The 18883-nt window shown below is 38.0% G+C and overlaps 1 protein-coding gene across 4 annotated transcripts in view; it reads right to left on the minus strand.

Moving 5' to 3' along the window:
- Positions 1-18883, minus strand: part of CLCN3 (chloride voltage-gated channel 3) — a 70576-nt gene that overhangs the window by 16645 nt on the left and 35048 nt on the right. For all 4 annotated transcript variants that reach the window (XM_069855775.1, XM_069855777.1, XM_069855778.1 and 1 more), the window contains 6 exons: positions 9064-9221; positions 6612-6711; positions 4156-4343; positions 3376-3498; positions 1851-2057; positions 103-183 (listed from right to left, as the gene is read on the minus strand). In XM_069855775.1, the coding sequence (XP_069711876.1) occupies positions 103-183; positions 1851-2057; positions 3376-3498; positions 4156-4343; positions 6612-6711; positions 9064-9221 (857 nt within the window). The remainder of the gene's footprint in view (positions 1-102; positions 184-1850; positions 2058-3375; positions 3499-4155; positions 4344-6611; positions 6712-9063; positions 9222-18883) is intronic.

Below are 18883 nucleotides of genomic sequence, written 5' to 3' on the forward strand. Positions count from 1 at the left end.
TTGTTCTCCGGAAAGACTCAGCATCTTAAAGGAGTCTGAGACTATTCATGCTGAAAAGGAATTTTTATAATATCTGTCCTTCAGTGCCACCTCTTGACATACCTCCTCCAGACTGAAAAGGACTCCACCAATTGGGGCACCAAAGGCTACAGATACTCCTGCTGCTGAGGCAGCTGACAACACCTGGAAAAAAGCAGCGGTGAGGGCGTTTATTTGCAGTCTGTGATAAGCTTTAAATATGAACAGAATCTCATTACAGTTACCAGTTTCTTCTATGTTTCTATCAAGGGCACACAGACTTGCTAACATTAAAGCATGAAGGAAGTGTATCAGAATGCCCATAAGGCATGGCCAGTGGCAACAGCAGTCACTGGCCAGGTACTAGCCATGCCAAAGCCAAGGATGCTGCTCAAAGTCTCCCCCTAGCAAAGCACCAAAAGGAATCTATGCTTCAGTATAGAACTGCTGGTATCATTTTCAAGAAACTGTAGTTAGCTTTCTGTGCTAGAGATGTGTGGAGAAGTCCACCATTCACAAATACAATTCAGGGGACACAGATCAATGACAGACTACATCACTTTTATATCAGTCCTAGAAATTCATGCTCAGTAATCTTCAAGCAAAAACTTGCCAGAAGACCTGAGGTGAATTGACATTAAGGGAGAGATTAAAACGAACTGAAGCAGCAGCTCATCCTACAGCATCATCGATGAATTATGTTCCTATTTGACAATGACTCAAGTGTGTGCGACTTATAACAATAGTGGGCAAATTCCCTGCAAGAACACTGGCCCCTAAGTAGTAGCCTCTACGCACTTATGCAAGAATACACAGAGAAACTGAAAGAATCATTACATTAGTCTGAGTTAGTTAACACAGGTAAGTTAAATGATTTAAGAATACACAGCTTTGAAATAGGAAGTACAAGTTGAGCCTGAGAACTGAGGCACACCTGGAGTGACACCCTTTTTTATTTCACAATATGAAAATTTTATTGAATTAACAAGAATCTCACTACTCTCAATGAGTATACTCGCTTCCATTACCCTGGTACTCTCTATTGGGTTCACATGACAAGGTTTTGGTAGCAGGGGGGCTCCAGGGGAGGCTTCTGCGACAAGACATCACAGGCTACGACCACATCCAACAGAGTTATTTCCAGATGGCTCCAAAGCTGAGCCCATCAGTGATGCTGGAGGTGCTTCTGTGATGAGATACTTAAGAAATGGTAAAAAGCACTGCACAGCAGGACCTTTTAATTTCTCACTATCCTACCCTGTTATAAACTGGCAATAAAGTAATCTCCCTCGGGTCTAGTCTGTTTTTTGCCTGTGATGGCAACTGGTGAGTGATCTTCCTGTCTTTATCTTGACCTATGAGCTTTTTATCTTATTTTCTCCTGCTGTCTTGCTGAGGAGGAGAGGTGAGAAAGCAGCCTGGTGGGCACCAAGGCTAACCCATCACACTCTAACAATAACAAACTGAAACAGAGCAAAAACATTGTTGTCACCAACCATTTTCAAGGAACACTCTTTTTTTTTGGTTCAGAAGTCTTGTTGTCCTTCACAACTGAAAACACTCATTAATTTCAAAAATGTAAGGCCAAGAACAGAAAGAATTTAAGTAAAATCAAATGGCCTCTGAGGTGGGAGAAATGCGAACTTATTCTGACACGGAAACAATTTACCTTGAAGAACGCTAGGGATAATACATTGTTCTTAACACAATAAATAACATTGACAATTCAAGCCTAAACACTGTCTGAGAAAAAAAAATATGATCTTTTAAATAAATTGCTATAAGTGCACGGATATTCAACACATACTAGAAATGCTTTTGCAAGGACTTACCTCCCTTTTTTTAGCTTCATTTGTACTGTACTTCGGGAAAAGGTAGGAAAAAATATTCCCACAGCAGCAGGCAACATGTACCAAGGGACCTTCTTTCCCTAAACTCAAACCTGATGCGACAGCCAAGACTAAAGTAATTGTTTTTATCATCAAAGTCCACTTTCCCAAGTAACCCCTGATGATAAACCCACTCAAAATAGTTTTTATCTGGAAGAAAAAAAAATAATACAAGTTATTGTATTCACCTTTTTCAGAAAGTAATTACTTTTACCATTTTAGATGCATAACTCAAAAAAAATAGCCTTTTCAAATGATTAACTTCATCACATTTTAAAACATATTTTATTCAGATTGCTACACTGAGTGTATCTGGTTGCCAAAGGCTTTCCATCCGCAACTTACTCTTCAACACTGGACAACAACATACATCATCAACTACATTTAGCAGAAAATCTACAGCAGCTTCTAAGACTGCATTCATTGGTTTAGAAAGTGCATTATCATGTGAAAGTCAGAAAACTCCCAAGGGAAATATAAATCTGCAAGAACTATCCTCAAGGTCATCTACAGCAGCAATATTACATTTGGACCAATTCTACTTCCCTCTGTTTTCTCCTTATATTCTACTGTCTCTACATAAAAATTCAACAGTAGATTCCTTAACATAAAGATGGAAAAGATCAGCATTTTTGCACTAGAAAACATCTGTCGCTTGCCTAAGGTATTATTTTCCGTAACAGAATCATATTATTAGCCTGAAAACAACACTCATATGTACGAAATAATACAGTTATCATAGGAAAGGACAACACATCTATAAATAGCTGGGCAGCTGTGTCTAGAAGGTAAAGGTTAGCTAAATTTGGAAACCAATTTAGGATGAAGTCTCTTCTGAAGCAACAACACAGAACTACTCCAGGCTTATTCAGAGGCAGGACTTGTTCTTCAACTTCAGTACAGTACACATGCGTAAGAAATATTTGCAGAGTGACTGGAGAAGTGAGACTTTGACTTTTGTTTTTGTCCCTCCCGCTCTGTGTACAATAGTAATTGTAAAAGGAATGAGATTTGAGGATACTAAACATCTACTTGGTCATTGTCTGATATTTTGTGCTTAGTTAAGGTGGTTAAAGCCAGTGCAACAAAAGATCAATTGCTCTGTCGAAGGACACGCTCTGCCAAGGAATCGCTTCTCTCTTGTCACCATAGGGAGGGCGAGGATTGGGAGGAGCTTTGGAAATCATGCTTCAGAAGTTTACTCTCTTAAGCTAAATTCTTTTTAAAAAAGTAGTCCAGCCTGAAGCACACATCAAAATCTAAAATCTCAGAAGAGTCTGTGAAATTTGGGCTATTTTTCTCAGCAACCATTAGCACAATTACATTATTTCAGTTTGAATATTTCTATTAATGTATTTCACCAAAGTCACGGGGCGCTCCTTCTTGCCTTCCCCCTGATCCTGCAAGGTAGTGGGAATCTTAACACTAATATGAAATATCTGTAATGTATACATTAGTTAGACCTCACCTCAGGTATCCCCGAGCCACAGGCATAAGGAGCAAATACCTTCACCAGAGAAACTGCTAAGAAGGCAAAGCTCAAGGCCCAGAAAATGTACATTATGTAATTCATTATGTAGGAACCAGGACCCTAAAAGCAAAAACAAAACCCAAAAAAATGTCAGAATATAAATTTGACATAGGAGCAACACCATTACTTATAATAACCCAGAAGTACTCTTGCTGCAAGTACGTTTATGTACACATTTTGAGGGATAGCAATTATTACCAGTCCAAGAGAGGAGTTTGTTTGAAAAGTATAGTTATGATATCTGCACATCAGAAACACTGAGTTACACAATGTAGAAAGTGTTTCAACAATTCATCTTAATAATAAACATAGTACATGTATTTTTTTAATATCAGCTGCTAAAATCTACTGAACACTGAGTAAATCTTCTTAACTTAAACAAATGTGGTGAAAAAAATAAAACTAATCTGTTCTTAGTTATTGGAGAACACAAATTTCATTTTTATTTTACACGTATTTACAATCAAGAATAGAAATTCTCGTCTTATTAACAGTGCTATACTCTCATAACTGCCTCACACCTGCAGCACTCGAAGCCCCCTTCAGTGCATGATATGCACTTTTATTGCACTATAACCAATTAATTAAATGCTGAAAAAAGGAGCAGAGAGTACAACCCTAATCCATGTTCAGCACCCTAACCTTAAGACCATTATTTTCTTTCCATATTCAGTTGTGCTGATGAGCCAAACCATCAAAGAATGGGTATATACTTACTTCTGCTTGTCCAATTATTAGTTCTGCCCATGTTTTCCACTGTGGACATTTATCTCTCTCTTCAAATGTAGTTTCATTTGAACCCCAACAACACTGTTCATGGTTAAACCACAAAGCACTAAGGCAAATGCCTTCCTTTAAGTCAGTCATCCAGTCAGCAGCAATGTCAATTAACCCTGCCAATGCCCCTGTTGTAGAAACAGTTCTGTATTAATACTCTGGTAAATAAGAATAACACACAGAGCTAAAATGAATAAACGCACTGGTATTAATTGATGTAAATTGAAACTAGTGAAAATCTAAAGAAACAGACATTTAATAAATTACTGATTTAGAGGAACAGATCCTACTTGCAATATAGTAAGATTAGTATCTGCTGAAGAATCTAGCACCTTGTATATTTCCCAACTTAAATACACCTTTTCCTTGTTTTCCCTATGCCACAGTTCTCCAACAGTCCACTGAAACTAAGGAGTTAAGAATCAAAAGCAGACTGATACATTTTTGTGATGAAAAATATAATAGACTTTCTGACAAAACTACCTTGCTATGCCTCAGAGAATTCTTGAACTATTCCACTATTTTTTTTACAGAACAGCATATTTGGAGAAAATAATTCTTACCTTGCCAACAACAGTTTTAGAATAACATAAATAAAATATCAAGTAAACCCTGATGACATTCACATGTACTATATACAAAACGACTTCATTTTGTAATGTGGTGAGCATGTAACATTTCTACTGCAGGTAACAAACTATAGATATTAAGCAGTTAATAAACTCAAAGCTCAAGAGGGATTGTGTTGTAGTAACTACATGTAGAAAACTTCCTGAAGAGTCCTCAAAAAATAGACATTACTTAGGAAATGGCTTCAAAGTATTAAACCAATAATTTTTAAAACACATTCATTTTACAAAAGTAAAAAGAGCTTTTCATGGTGGCAGCATACTGAAAAGCTACTAAAGTCAGTATTTTTGGGAACATGTACAACCTTTAATTAATTATAATTTACTATTTTTAAGATATTAATCACTAACTGCCTGGGAACAGCCACAATTTCCTTGTGTAAGCTGGTAGCAGAGAATTACCTCCAACTTACTAATTTACATTTACTGATCTTGACGGACCCTCTGTTTCAGATCGTGGGCCAACCAAAGTCAAAGGCAGTATTTCAGTACAACAAAAATTTCAACCAAATTTATTAAAATACATAAACAGAAGATCACCTCATGACTAAAATCAAGGTTATACCATTTAAGATTCACTAGACACATACAACAGAAAGCAAGCAAAACTGAAAAAACTACAAATGTTAACTGATGGAATTAGCTTGCTCTGTTGCTCAGAAACATAGCAAAAGCAGTTGTAAAGTACATCGCAGACTGGGGGGGTGGAAATACAACACTGCATGTTCTCACCTAAATTACCACAACTAATTTCCAGTAATTATACATTCCCAGTTTGTACATCCAGAGGTAAATAATCATGCTACAAACTCTGCATACATATTAATTTATATGTGATCTGTGAAAGTGATTATGTATACATCTAAGTAGTAATTATACATTTACCATGCCTTTTTAGCAGGCATAGCCATGCTCTGCAAATAATCTTATTTTCCTAGTATGTAACCCAAGATCTCTGTTTGAAATACATTTTTTGCAAGAAGGGGGGAAAAAGTTTGTGACTTCTCGCTCCTGCACACTTTGGTCACGCCAAACTGTGCCAATAGAAGTCAGCACTGCATGACAGTGAAGCCACAAACTACCAATATGATTTTAGCAGTAAAATCCATCCTAAAACATATTAAAAAGAACAGACAGAATTGAAGCAGAAGCCAACAATCTCCACCTGCTAATATTTGTTGTTGGCAATCTCTAGAAAGGAATGACATAAACATATCACTAGATTCTGCTCACGTATAAACTCTGGCTTTAAAGGAAAGAATGTTTACCAAAACCACACATATAACAGTGCTACTTTTTGGTCCGTATGGAATAATCAAATGGGTTCCTAGCAGAAGAAAACAAAATGAAACAATACCTTCAAAAAACCAAAACAAATTCATGGCAGAAAAACCATCCAGAGCAATCAAGTAATATACTTTCACAAGAAATCCTAACGGAAAAAAGCAAAATTTGACAGAAAGGAAGAACAACCCAAATCACAGAATTAAAAAATATTGATAGTTTAGTAGGCAGAAGTTCAGTAACTCTGAGAAGCTCTCACCAAGTTCAGTAAGGAGTTCGTCTTCAATCTGATTTGTAAACACTCCCCTCAAAACACTAAAGCCTGTAAATCACGACAGGCAACTATTTCCTTCCCTCACGGAATTATGGCAGTAGCCTAAACCAGCTCTTATCCAGGTTGGTGGACAACACACAAATGAAAACTACAGTAACTATATTTGCTGTGAAATCTGAGAAAAAGATCCTCTGTTTTTTTCAATTTACCTGATGCCAAGCCAGTTAACGTCACTACTAGCCATCCTGACCATGCATCGTACAAACTTTTTGTCATCTCCCATGCTGATTCTTTCTTCTTGCTGTTAATCTGCAAAGAGAAATTATTACGTATACTTGTGTGCGTTTCTGTAATAAGAATAGGAGAGAAAAAAGTTAAGTATGACACACAAAGTGCACGATGCAAGCTGCATGCAAATATACCCCCTCTTTAAACCACAAGCATTCTCCTTGTATTTAGTGTTTTATACAGATAAATCAGTTTGGTTATTCAGACACCAAACAACTAACAGAGAAAAGTAAATTTGCTTAATTTCAAGAACTAAAACCCAAGAAATGCATTATTAGGATAAATGAATACTTTAGATGAAACACGTCTAAAAAATGTAATTGCAAAATTATTTCTCTCCGAAATCTTACATTTTTTTTTCTGAATCTTAAATAAATTGTTAGTGTACTCCTAGTAAGCTATACCATACAATTTAAATTCCTAAACTTCTGTTTCAAAGATACACATCCATCCGTCCGCCCATCCATCCATCCATCCATCCATCCATCTATGTATCTTTTATCTTTAGACTAAGAACCACACAAATATAAAACAAAACCAAAGCCACAATAACTACCCTATAATACTTCCGGACAACTATTACTAATGACATCTGAAGTTATTGCATTGATAAATTAGTACTTCTTATTTTAATTTTATTTACTTTATTTTGTACACGTAGCTGAAATTTGCGCATAACTTGTTTTGTAACTGAACCTTCATTATGCAGCTGGATCCTAGTCTTACGATTCTTACATACTGTACAAGGAGGGAGAAAGTATGTGCAACAAACAGCAAAAAAACAACCCCAAATCAAGACAGCACAATACTAAACAAAGAAATCTAGAAAAAAACACCACCCTAAAGCAAATAAATACATTGTATAATTTCCTCTACATTTGTGAGATTCTCAGACTTCTTTTTTATTAAAAAAGGTCTTTCCACATTAGCAGGTCTTTCAAAACCAGCATTAACTAGCACTCATTTCTTCTTCTTTCTAGATCTTTGATTACATGGTCAGACAATCTCCTATCAGGAAGGGCATATTTATAAATTTCACATGAACTGTCTTGTCTGATTCTTCTGGTCTCAGGTATTAAAATGAGCAACAGCTGAGAGACTTCACCCTAGATAACCTACTCCCAGGTGTGATCTGCCTCGGCAGGATTTGGTCCAGCCCGGCATTCTGTCCAATCTGTTGGTATCGACTAGATACTGCTTACATATCTGCAGTGTAAAGATGGTATTGTGTTAATTACTGCTTAGATATCAAATTATGAAATGAAATATTCCATGGAAAACACTTCTTACTTTTCATTGAAAACATTCAAACAAGGTATGTGTTCTCAAATCCATTGTCCAAGGATCTCTTTTCCTTAAGAAAGCAGTAGATAGCGCAATTGTGGATGTTTTGATTCTTCAAACTAGTCTAAGATTTGTCTTTTTTTTTTAAGCATGTTGAAGTAAATCAGTACATACATCCCTCACTTGCTCCCAGTAACTTAAAAATGGTGTTTCCAAAGAAAGTAGAATAATGCTAGTGTTGTACATGAGGGAAGCTCTCCTCTGGCCCCTCCATATAATTACAATTAATTTTTAACTATTAGTTTTTATCAATTGAAAATATTTTAGGAGAAGGGACATCTCCAAATCTGTTCTGGGTTTCAGGTTAATTAATGTAAGCATCCCAAAAGTTTGGCAGTTACATCCTAAACAGCATATTTATTCCTAAAATGCTATTGAACAAGCCTATTACATGAGTAACAGCTACTGACTAATACAATCTGAGTCCATTTCATGAAAGATGTCACTGCAGAGCATGCTGATAAAGATGAAAAGGCCTGAACTTTGAAATTCTTCTAAAGAAATCAACAGAGAAGATGAGAAAAGCAAGTTCCGTGATGGGAGAGCAGAAAGGACATTTACCATACATACTGAAACCGCTTTTTTGTTAAGCATATATACGCTAAGTCTTCCAGGTACGAGATGTTCACTTTCCATAATCCAAACACAGACATGCTTGTATCAGTATAAAAGAATATACATCAGCACTCAGTTTTCTGTACAAGTACCACCATAAACACTATTGTACCACTACAAATATACCTATGCTGGAAAATGGCCTTCCAAATCCTACTATGCAAAAAAGGCAGTACACTAAAAATGTCACTAGGGTGAGAGGGAACTATTCCCACTCTATTAAATTATTGTTTCCTTTCCAAGTTATAATAATGTTGCGGGACTGCAGTTATCAATGAAACGGTGTTTTATAGCATCCAAGTAACTACTTATAAATTTAAAGTACACTCGTATTTGCATGCATTACTAGATTAAACCTTAATTCCAACACCCAACAAAAAATATTTTCCAAGTATTGTTATTTATCTCAAGTACCCGTCTATGCCTTTCTCTGTCTTTGCACTTCTCCCGAACCCAGTCAATGGTATGGAAGTCATCGTATGTTCCTACTCCAGGAATTGGTTCATCAAGAAGATCCAGTAAATGTGTTGAACTGTTGATACTTCCTCCGTTTGTCATTGTATAATGAGTTCCTGTGGCAGAGGAAAGGAAGGAATTAATTAATTCTGCAATAAACTACATACTTTAATGTTAATAACACTACATCATATAAAATTTCTGAACAAGTAATTAAGACACTTCCCTTAATACATATATTTGACTTCATTTAGGTCTCAGTGTTTCATGCCACTATTTTTCCTGTAACTAGTCTGTAGGTTAAATTTGCACATTACTGACTTTGTATTTCCATTGGCTAAGTATGAATACTAGTCAAACTGCTGTTCTGTTTTATCTGTGAACTCCAGAGAAATTTCAACAGAACAAAGTGGAAAAAAACAAGCAGCTTCGATGCACACTTAACTTGAATTTTATTTCAGTTTATGAACTACAAGAGAAAAATCTGACTGTAAGAAAACAAAACGAGATAATTAGAGATAACATTCACTGCACTTTCCTAAGTTGCCAGTTATTTTTAAATATACATACCACTGTTTACCAATCTCTCCTATATGTCTAAACTAAACCTAAAATACATTATCAACAGAACCATAGAATCACCAGGTTGGAAAAGACTCACCGGAACATCGAGTCCAACCATTCTTATCAATCACTAAACCACGTCCCTCAGCACCTCGTCCACCCATCCCTTAAACACCTCCAGGGAAGGTGACTCAACCACTTCCCTGGGCAGCCTCTGCCAGTGCCTGATAACCCTTTCCGTGAAAATTTTTTTCCTAATGTCCAGCCTGAGTGCAGCTGAAAAGTAACAGAAAGCCAAGCAGATACTTTTCTCTATTTACTTATTTCTGATTTCTGGTTAGTCACAGAACAGCCCTCAGTCATGAAGCTGGAAATACTCTATAAAGAAAATAACTTCTACTAATTTGTCATCAGTGGCTAGTTCCTTCACAAGCAGCTTGCATAGAACATCCCCAAGGGTATTTCTTTCAGTGATCAGAATAAGAAGAGCAAGAGGAACACTGAGAGTTTTCCCCTTTTCACAAGCGATCCAAGAAGTTTCAGGTTTTCAAGCTTTCAAATGTCACCAGTTCTGTAATATCTTGGCTTGAGTTCCAGAAGTATATCTACAGAGTCCAAGTATGATTTTGTGCAGGACGGCTGCCTACACATAGCATGACCACCATTTGCCCACCCAATACAAACTGCTCCTGCAACAATAAATGCTATTAAGGGAACATTGACAATGAGGTTAGTACAGACAATAATTTAAGGAGTGATTATTCTCACTTGTTCGACTAAGAACAAAAAAACTCTGGCCAACAACTTATGTTGTACCACAACAACCTCTATTCTTAAAGATACAAGTCGAAGTTGGCCATGACTTCTATCAGTTCAGACAGGCAGTGACATTCATTTTGCTAGACTGACACTGGGATGGTTAGGCAGGTGTGGGGGTGTGGTTTGGATTTCCTGGTTTAAGTGGTTTTTTTAATTGGAGGCTTGGCTTCTTGGATTTCGCAATAGAAGTTTCCAACTTAAAAAAAAAAATGGTCTTCAAAGGGCCTATCAACTTCAAGTGCTACAAATACAGGGTTCATGAGCCCCAGCTCTCACCTACAACTGACAATTAGATTAATAATCAGGAAAAATGTGCTTTCCCCTTTAAACCTGTGAAGTCTGAGATATAGCAGAAGCAGTGTGACACCTCGCATTACACTCAGACCCAAAGGTGTGCCTCAGCAATCTACTTCATAAGACATTTATGCATGCTGTAGAACGCAATATTTATTTGGACATTTTCTTAGTGGTGAAAAACAACACACAAGGAAATAATACAAAAATCCTATTAAAATGCAATCTAAAATTTTCAAGATACAAACTACTATTTATAACACATACACATTACATATAAAGAAGTTTAAAATTTATAGGAAGTTGGGTTTTTTTTAATCTTACAGTAAAAGAAGAGAATGCAAATGCAAGAGACAACTCCTCAACAATGCCAATACCATTCTCTTGTGCTGGCTTGGCTGCCATATTTCTTAATACTGGTTTTTTTCCCCCCAGTCTATGACACATTAAATTCTCCTCATCTATTCATCATAGTTAAGTCCTGTCAATCTCTCCTCGAAGCTGCTGCTAGTCTCTCTCACAGCAGATGTAAAGAAGCATTATCTACGCTTCCATTAATAAAAGGCTAAAAACAAGAAATAAAATCAGGTTTGCTAATAGAGGAGACTGTGAAACCTTGCTTAAGGATAACGGATTTGGTTCTCTTGCCATTTCCAATTCTCATAACTAGAAGGGAAGTCTAAGATACATTGTCTGGCTAGCTGAAAGGGCAAGTTGATCTTGTGCAAGAGGCAGTAATAAAATTCATACTGTAATAATTAGTTTAGCTCTCAAAATTTATAAAAATCACAAAATAGATTATTAAAATATTCTTTTTTACATTAAATGAACCTCCATTGCAAAGCAAGGGGACGTAAATTAAATTCTGCCACAGTTTAATTATTAATCTCCTACAAAGTTACAGTGTGATCAAGTAATTCCCTGAACCTCAGTGATGGGGGTAGGACAGAAGCTTGCCTTTGCCCCAGAAGAGCTGATTTTACGTCTTGCTATATGTGGAGCAATATCAAGCTAGAAGGAGCATGCAATCCTATGCCACACAAGGCAAAGGAGAGCTGAGTGTCATAAATGCATTGTAAACAGATGATTTTACGCCTATCAGAAGGTGCTGACATGGAATTGCCTCCAGGGAAGCCATCAGGGATGGCCCCACACTCACTGCACCAGACCCCAAACAGAACTTGGAGCAGACTACAAAGAATGGCCATTGCCCAGCCACAATAAAAATCCCACTGAAACTGTGTTAGTTTTCAACTTTGCCAGCATTTGCCGACACACCAAATACTGGAATATGACTGATTACTGTGTGACGGGGATGAGACATAAGATGTGAAGCCGAAGAGGCACCTCTTGCTGAACACCGAGGTCTGTAAATGCCTGATGGAGCTAAACAGCTGCAAACTTCTGCCAAGCGAGAAACAGGCAGGAGTGATATCCTGCATTCATGTGTGGTAGAAAGGCTGACGTGTACAGGACAACAAAGACAACTATACAAAATCTGATGCACTTTATGTAACACACATAGGTCTGACAACAGTGGGAGAGAACATTCTCTCCCACTAGCAGCTAGAGAGTAGCTAGCTAGCTGTCCTACTAACATCAGCTAGTACTATGATCTATGTAGCATGTAACTATTCTAAAGAAGAATTCAGAGAGCTGTACTTTTACCAATACTCAACACACTTCCAACATTCCACTTCCTTTTATTCCCTTCCTTTTTTAGCAATTCTCAGTAAGATGCTTCTTCCAGCTACGACAATAATGATTCTCATCAGCATAAACAAATGCAAATTCTCATAGTTTACTGGCAGTTTCATCAAAGCGTTATTAAATTTATTTTCAACTCAATATTTTGTTAGAATTCTTAACATAATATTTTTCATCACAAAATTCAAGCCTCCAAGCAGAAAATCATCATTACCCTGATAAATTGTACCATTTAGCAAATATAACTTTATTACATTCCCAAAGTTCAGAAAGTATTTCCCCTTTCTTCTTCCACCCTTTCCTGAGTCCTCAAGTTTCTTCCCAGTCTAAAACTCAATGCAAACGCTTCTCATCAAAATATAAGCAGCCTTAGTCTTAAAAAATACAGAAAGCACTTAGCACACAAAGAACACAGGCACAGCCTCCAGCTATGACAAGAGAACACCTTCATTTTCCTTACATACACACCTGAGCCATTAGGCAGCTGTAAAGAAAGTAAAGGCTTCTTTTTGTTACGTTTAAGTTTGCTTAAGGCTTTATTAGATTGGGAAGCAGATAGCAAAAGTGGCAGGCAGAACTTTTATTATTGCTGTTATTCCAAACTAATCCATGTTACTACAGGGAAGCAAGCAGCACCACACCAATCCCCCAGAGGCTCAATGTAACTCACACAAATCCTTACAAAGCAAATTCAACACAATCCTTCCATATTTTGCAAAACTAAGGTAGCTGGCATACCTTTATTAGCATGCTTTTCTCCAATAGCATCTTTAATAATCCTGTATTCTCAACACACAAGTAGCAAGCTGCTGCAATCACAGACTGCAGTAAGCTTCTAGACAATGAAAGCAACACGCTTCTTCAGAGAAAGGAGACTGTCTCTTTTAGGTGATCCAGTCACTGTAGATCTTGCCCAAACTACCTTCTAGGAAGGCAGCTGACTTTTGTTATCCTTCCATGCATGTAATTCCAAGCCCTCAGCACAATCCTTTCTCAGCTCCCATACTGCTGAGGAACTGCTTCAAGTGAAGCTGTTAAAAAGAGGTAAAAAACAAAACAAAACAAAAAAAACAACAACCCCCAAAAAACCCCAAATAAAGAATAATGCATCATGTTGAAAGAAACAGCCTGTAATAAGCATTAAGGTTAACAGTAAAACACTGTACTTTGGGGCATCTGGCCAGACTGACATAAAGCAAAAACAAATACAAAGGTACAGGGACAAAACTGGAATAAGTGTATTCCAACATCATTAAAAAGTCTTACTCTCTGGAGTCATCGAGGCTTTGTTTGTTCGTTTGTTTTTAATAAGAATGAAAAACAAAAAAAAATCAAAATTGCCTGAGAAGACACTATGCCTGATAGAAAATGCAGACCTTACCATATTGCTCTTCATTCTCCTCTGAACATGAAGTTATACTGCGTAGCTGTTAGCTCCCAACACTAATTTAACCTCCTGCTTTGCTTAGCTTGTCCCTCCAGGTGTAAAGCAGGAAAAAAAATTTACAGAACTAGTGTTCTGCTATACACACACAAGTTGTTTCGTACATTACGGGTTCCTCCCTGCCTTATGCCCCTCCTTGAGGCAAGGAATCTATCTTCTTTCACATTCTATCTATGTGCCTCATACAAGTGATCCTCAATCTTGATTGATTTTGGAACTATGCTAAATATGACAAAAAGCTGACTTAGATTACACACAGCATTTTTCAGGTGCTACGCACATCACTTTAAAAGGCTGCCTGACCTCTTCTACTAGTGATTCCATGTATCCTTTTGCCACCAATAGATTTCTTTCAGATTTTAAAGCAACTCTGAGCAACCTGCAGCTGACAAAAGTTGTGGGGTTTTTTTTTAAAAAAAACAACTTGGGAAGTTTGGAGCCACTTCATTTAAAAATAAAACGGTCGTGTCAGCAAGGACTAATACCTTTAAAACACAAGCAGACCATAACTGACTATTCATTATGCTACAGTTCAAAAACTTTCAAGATATAATATTTTAAAACACTAACAAATCAAAACATGAGTTGCCAACATTCACACACTGTTGTATTTTTAACTTCACAGATCTCTCAGAATAAGTCCCCAGTGAAGGAACGCAATAGATCAAAGATCTTCAGGGTCCTGCTATCCTGCCCCTGGTATGAAGAAATGAAAGGCCAGTGGACCTTGGTTCTCACCTATTCATGGTGTTCTACCTTCTGGGAAGGCAGCGCATTCCAGTTTCCATACTCTATGATTTAAAACTCCTACTGAAAGCATACTTACAACAAGCTGACTTAAAGAAGTGAGGGAGGTAGTGCTTCAGTTATCCGAACAGACTTTCACACAAGAAGGGTTTTTCGCAACGTACTTGATGGTCCTGATTCCTGCATTCAACAATCCTTCTCAAATCTTTCATCGTGTGCCGTGATCCTTCTTTTCTCATAAAAATTATGAGAAGGGAAACATCAAGATTTAAGACAAATGCTGCATCCTAGGTGTCCAAACAGTGCATAACAGATTTTTACATGGTTCTCCCCATGTGAGAATCTGAACAGTTAGCCAGTATCACTTAGAGAACAAATCCATATAGCTACAACCTCCAGATATAAGTACAGAATAAGGTACAGAACTGACACATTAATATGCTTAAGAGGACGGCAAACAGACTTAACAAGACCATAACGTTAAGATAAAGTTTAAGGCCCTTTCTATACGCTGTACAGCATATGACATCATCTGAATGCACATCCCAAAACATACTGCTCCATCTCAAACTGAGCATTTATCAGCTTACTCTGTTTTATGAAATGAGACATATATCTCAGGACATAATTACACAGTAAGACTGAGCTGATCTCCGATTGCTGCCACTCAAACAGGAGATCTTGCCCCCACTATTTCTCCCTCCCATTCTTGGCCACAGACTCGCACTCTCACCCCTGGACCATCTCTGTCGCCCTTGGATCCGACTGCACAGTAAACCAAGCAAACATGCTAAAACAGACTAAAGTAATAAAAAAAAATTCTGCCATTGTTTAGAACTGGAGTCAAGCTTCTGTGTAGTCAAAAGAAACAGCCAGGGCAAAACATAGAATCATAGCATCGTTTGGTTGGAAATGACCTTTGAGATCATCAAGTCTTATCATACCTATCCACTAATAAACTATATCCCCGAGCACTTGATCCATCTGTCTTTTAAATACCTCTGGGCATGATGACTCAACCACTTCCCTGGGCATCCTGTTCCAGTGTCTGGTAACCCTTTCCATGAAGAATTTTTTCCTGATATCTACTCTAAACCTCTCCTGGTACAACTTGGGGCCGTTCCTTCTTGTCCAACCACCTGTTACTTAGGAGAAGAGACCAACACCCACCCCTCTACAACTTCCTTTCAGGTAGTTGTAGATAGTGATAAGGTCTCCCCTCAGCCTCCTTTTCTCCAGGCTAAACAATCCCAGTTCCCTCAGCTGCTCCTCGTAAGACTTGTTCTCCAGCCCCTTCATCAGCTTCATTGCTCTTCTTGGGATGCGCTCCAGTGCCTTAATATCCTTCCTGTAACGAGGGGCCCAAAACTGAACACAGTATTCAAGGTCTGGCCTCACCAATGCAAGTACAGAGGTACAATCACTTCCCTGGTCCCACTGGCCACACCACATCTGATACAGGCCAAGATGCTGTTGGCATTCTCGCACACACTGCTGGCTCATGTTCAGTCGGCTGTCAACCACCACCCCCAGGTCCTTCTCTGCCAGGCAGCTTTCCAGCCACTCTCCCCAAGGCCTGTAGCGCTGCATAGGGTTGTTGTGTCCCAAGTGCAGGACCCAGCACTTGGCCTTGTTGAACATCATACCATTGGTCTCAGCCCAGCTATCCAGCCTGTTCAGATCTCTCTGCAGAGCCTCCCTACCCTCAAGCAGACCAACACTTCACTGAGCCCTAGGGAACACCACTTGTGACCAACCTCCAAGTCCATTTACTCCTCTTTGGGCCCAAACATCCAGCCGTCCTTTCACCCCACAGAGAGTGTGCCTGTGCAGGCCCATGGCAGCCAGTTTCTCAAGCAGAACACTGTGAGAAACGTCAAAATCTTTACTGAAGTCCAGGTACACTATGTCCACGTATAGTGTAAAACTAAAGAACTGTGAGAGGAATTACAAGCAAGTTCACCCTCTTCCGCAGGAACAAACCGCTAGACTAGTTATACTGAAATACATAAATGGACCCTTGGGGTCTTGTTAGATTTTAATTACGCCTTTCTGCTGGAAACAATTTAAAACTTCTATATAAATATTAATATAACCTATATAAATATTAATATCCAGACACTATACAGTAATATCCGTTTCACAGAGCTTGAAACTCCCAAAGGTGGCCACATTTAAAAACATTTCAGAGTTGTGAACACAACAACAGATAAACAATATCAAGATTGGAGTAAATGGCAGAGTAATAATAGGACTCAATTTCTCAAAGGTGTTTCTCTACAAGCTCCCTAATCGCTAACACTCTTACAGCAAGCGTACACTCTTTTGCTGGTGCTCACTCATCCCTTTTCCTAGACAGTGCAAACCACACAGCATCCCCCTCAGCAGCTGCCCTTCTGGCTGACAGCAGTGCAATGCATTTCATTTGTGCTGCTCTGAGCAGCGTGAAAGGAGGGGAAACAAGATAAAATGCACCTCTGTGAGTGAAAATGAAGCTAATCAGTTTACACTAAAGACTGGAATAAGCTCTGCCTGACATGCCCATCCAAACATGCTGAGTGCTAAAATCAGTAGGGGCTGTAGCTTTCCAGAGGCCAGATACTAATCCGAGGCTTTGCTTCATGCTTGTGTCCTTGAGTATTAAGCGGCAAGGGGAATGGAGGCGGGGAAGCACCCTGAATGCAACGCACACCCTAAGGATCATTTACACTTGCAATAAAGAAGATGTGCAAACACAAGATATGTGCTAGTGCCTGAGCTTCCATCTCCATATTCAGACCTCAAAATACAAAACTTTCAATTAAAAAAAACCACAAGAAACAACGATCAGTTCATTTAAATTTGTCTGCAACCACTCAAGAAGAGTCATTAAGCACTATTGTCTTTCCTGGCTAGAAGTAATTTTTAAATTTCAGCATCAGAAGCCCAGCACGCCATGCCAGAGCACTGGCAGTCACTACCGCTGATGATCAATGTCTTTGTAACCAAGTAATACACTCCCCTTTGTGATTTTTCAGCCTGTCGCTTCAGTTGGCTCTTCTAAACTGCATCAAAGGCATAAAAGCACAAATTGGTCTCTGCATTACAATCAAAATGCATACAAAAAAGACAAAACTACACAGATACTAACCGAAAAAAAATCAGCTGGAAAAATGTCTGGTAGGTTGGAAAGAGAAGGCTCAGAAAGAGATCTGAAGAACAGGGCAAGACATAAAAATGCTTTATCAAAGTATTGAGTGATAGTCCCCTCCATTTCTTGTGCCAAAAGAAAAAAAAAATCTGCGTTTAAAAAATGATAGTTGAACAGCAGCACCTCAAAGTTAAACCAAGACTTTTGAAGACTTGCATCCACTGCAAATGCACAGGAAACTATCAGAAAAGAAGCCAATGATAAGGTCAAGTACTGCTCAATGTGTATAGTATAATCAAAAAAAGAACATAAATAGCTTTGGCTTTTTACTTTAGGTGGAAGAAACACTTCTGTTTCTGTGAATCAGCAGAAAAAATGGCTTTATTTTTATAGATTTCTTGTAGTCTTAAATGCAGAACAGACTATATTTACTTATGTCTACATTCAATAGGGACTTCAGATACGCAAAGGAAGAGTTATGGGGATTCCCCACACTACTAAACTTACAACTTAAAAAGAGGAAGAACAATGCAGGAAGAAGGTGAGAAAAATAAAAGGTAGAAAGATACATGAAGTTAGATAAAGCAAACATTACAAAAGGAAAATAATCTACCATCTAACAATGGGCCAAGGCAACAGGAATCAGAATAATACAAATGTAAATAATTGTATTTCCATGTGCTGTTACTGCATGTATGTAAGAACTACTTGCTTAAATACATTGTTTTGGATAGCAAAGACAGGATGCAACACAAATAATAATTCCTCTAATGTGATTATCCCAATCAGGCTCAAGGAAGGCATAATCTTGGTTTGTTCATTAGCTTTCTAATATCTCAGGTAATAACTCTCAAAATAATTTCCAAAACTGAGAAATCCATGCCTGATAGAGAACCTTATCAGTCACACAGCACATGTACACAGACAACCTGTAACTACCTACACAGAGCAGTGGTTACATCTCATGGCACTTCCTGTTAATCACCAAAGTCAAATATGCTAAACTTACTATTGAAAATCCTTATCCCCTTTTTATACTAGGAACCTTATAACAAAGTGCAGCAGAAATTCAG

Source organism: Phaenicophaeus curvirostris, chromosome 4 (assembly GCF_032191515.1).
Source record: "Phaenicophaeus curvirostris isolate KB17595 chromosome 4, BPBGC_Pcur_1.0, whole genome shotgun sequence".
In the NCBI taxonomy this organism is placed as follows: Eukaryota; Metazoa; Chordata; class Aves; order Cuculiformes; family Cuculidae; genus Phaenicophaeus; species Phaenicophaeus curvirostris.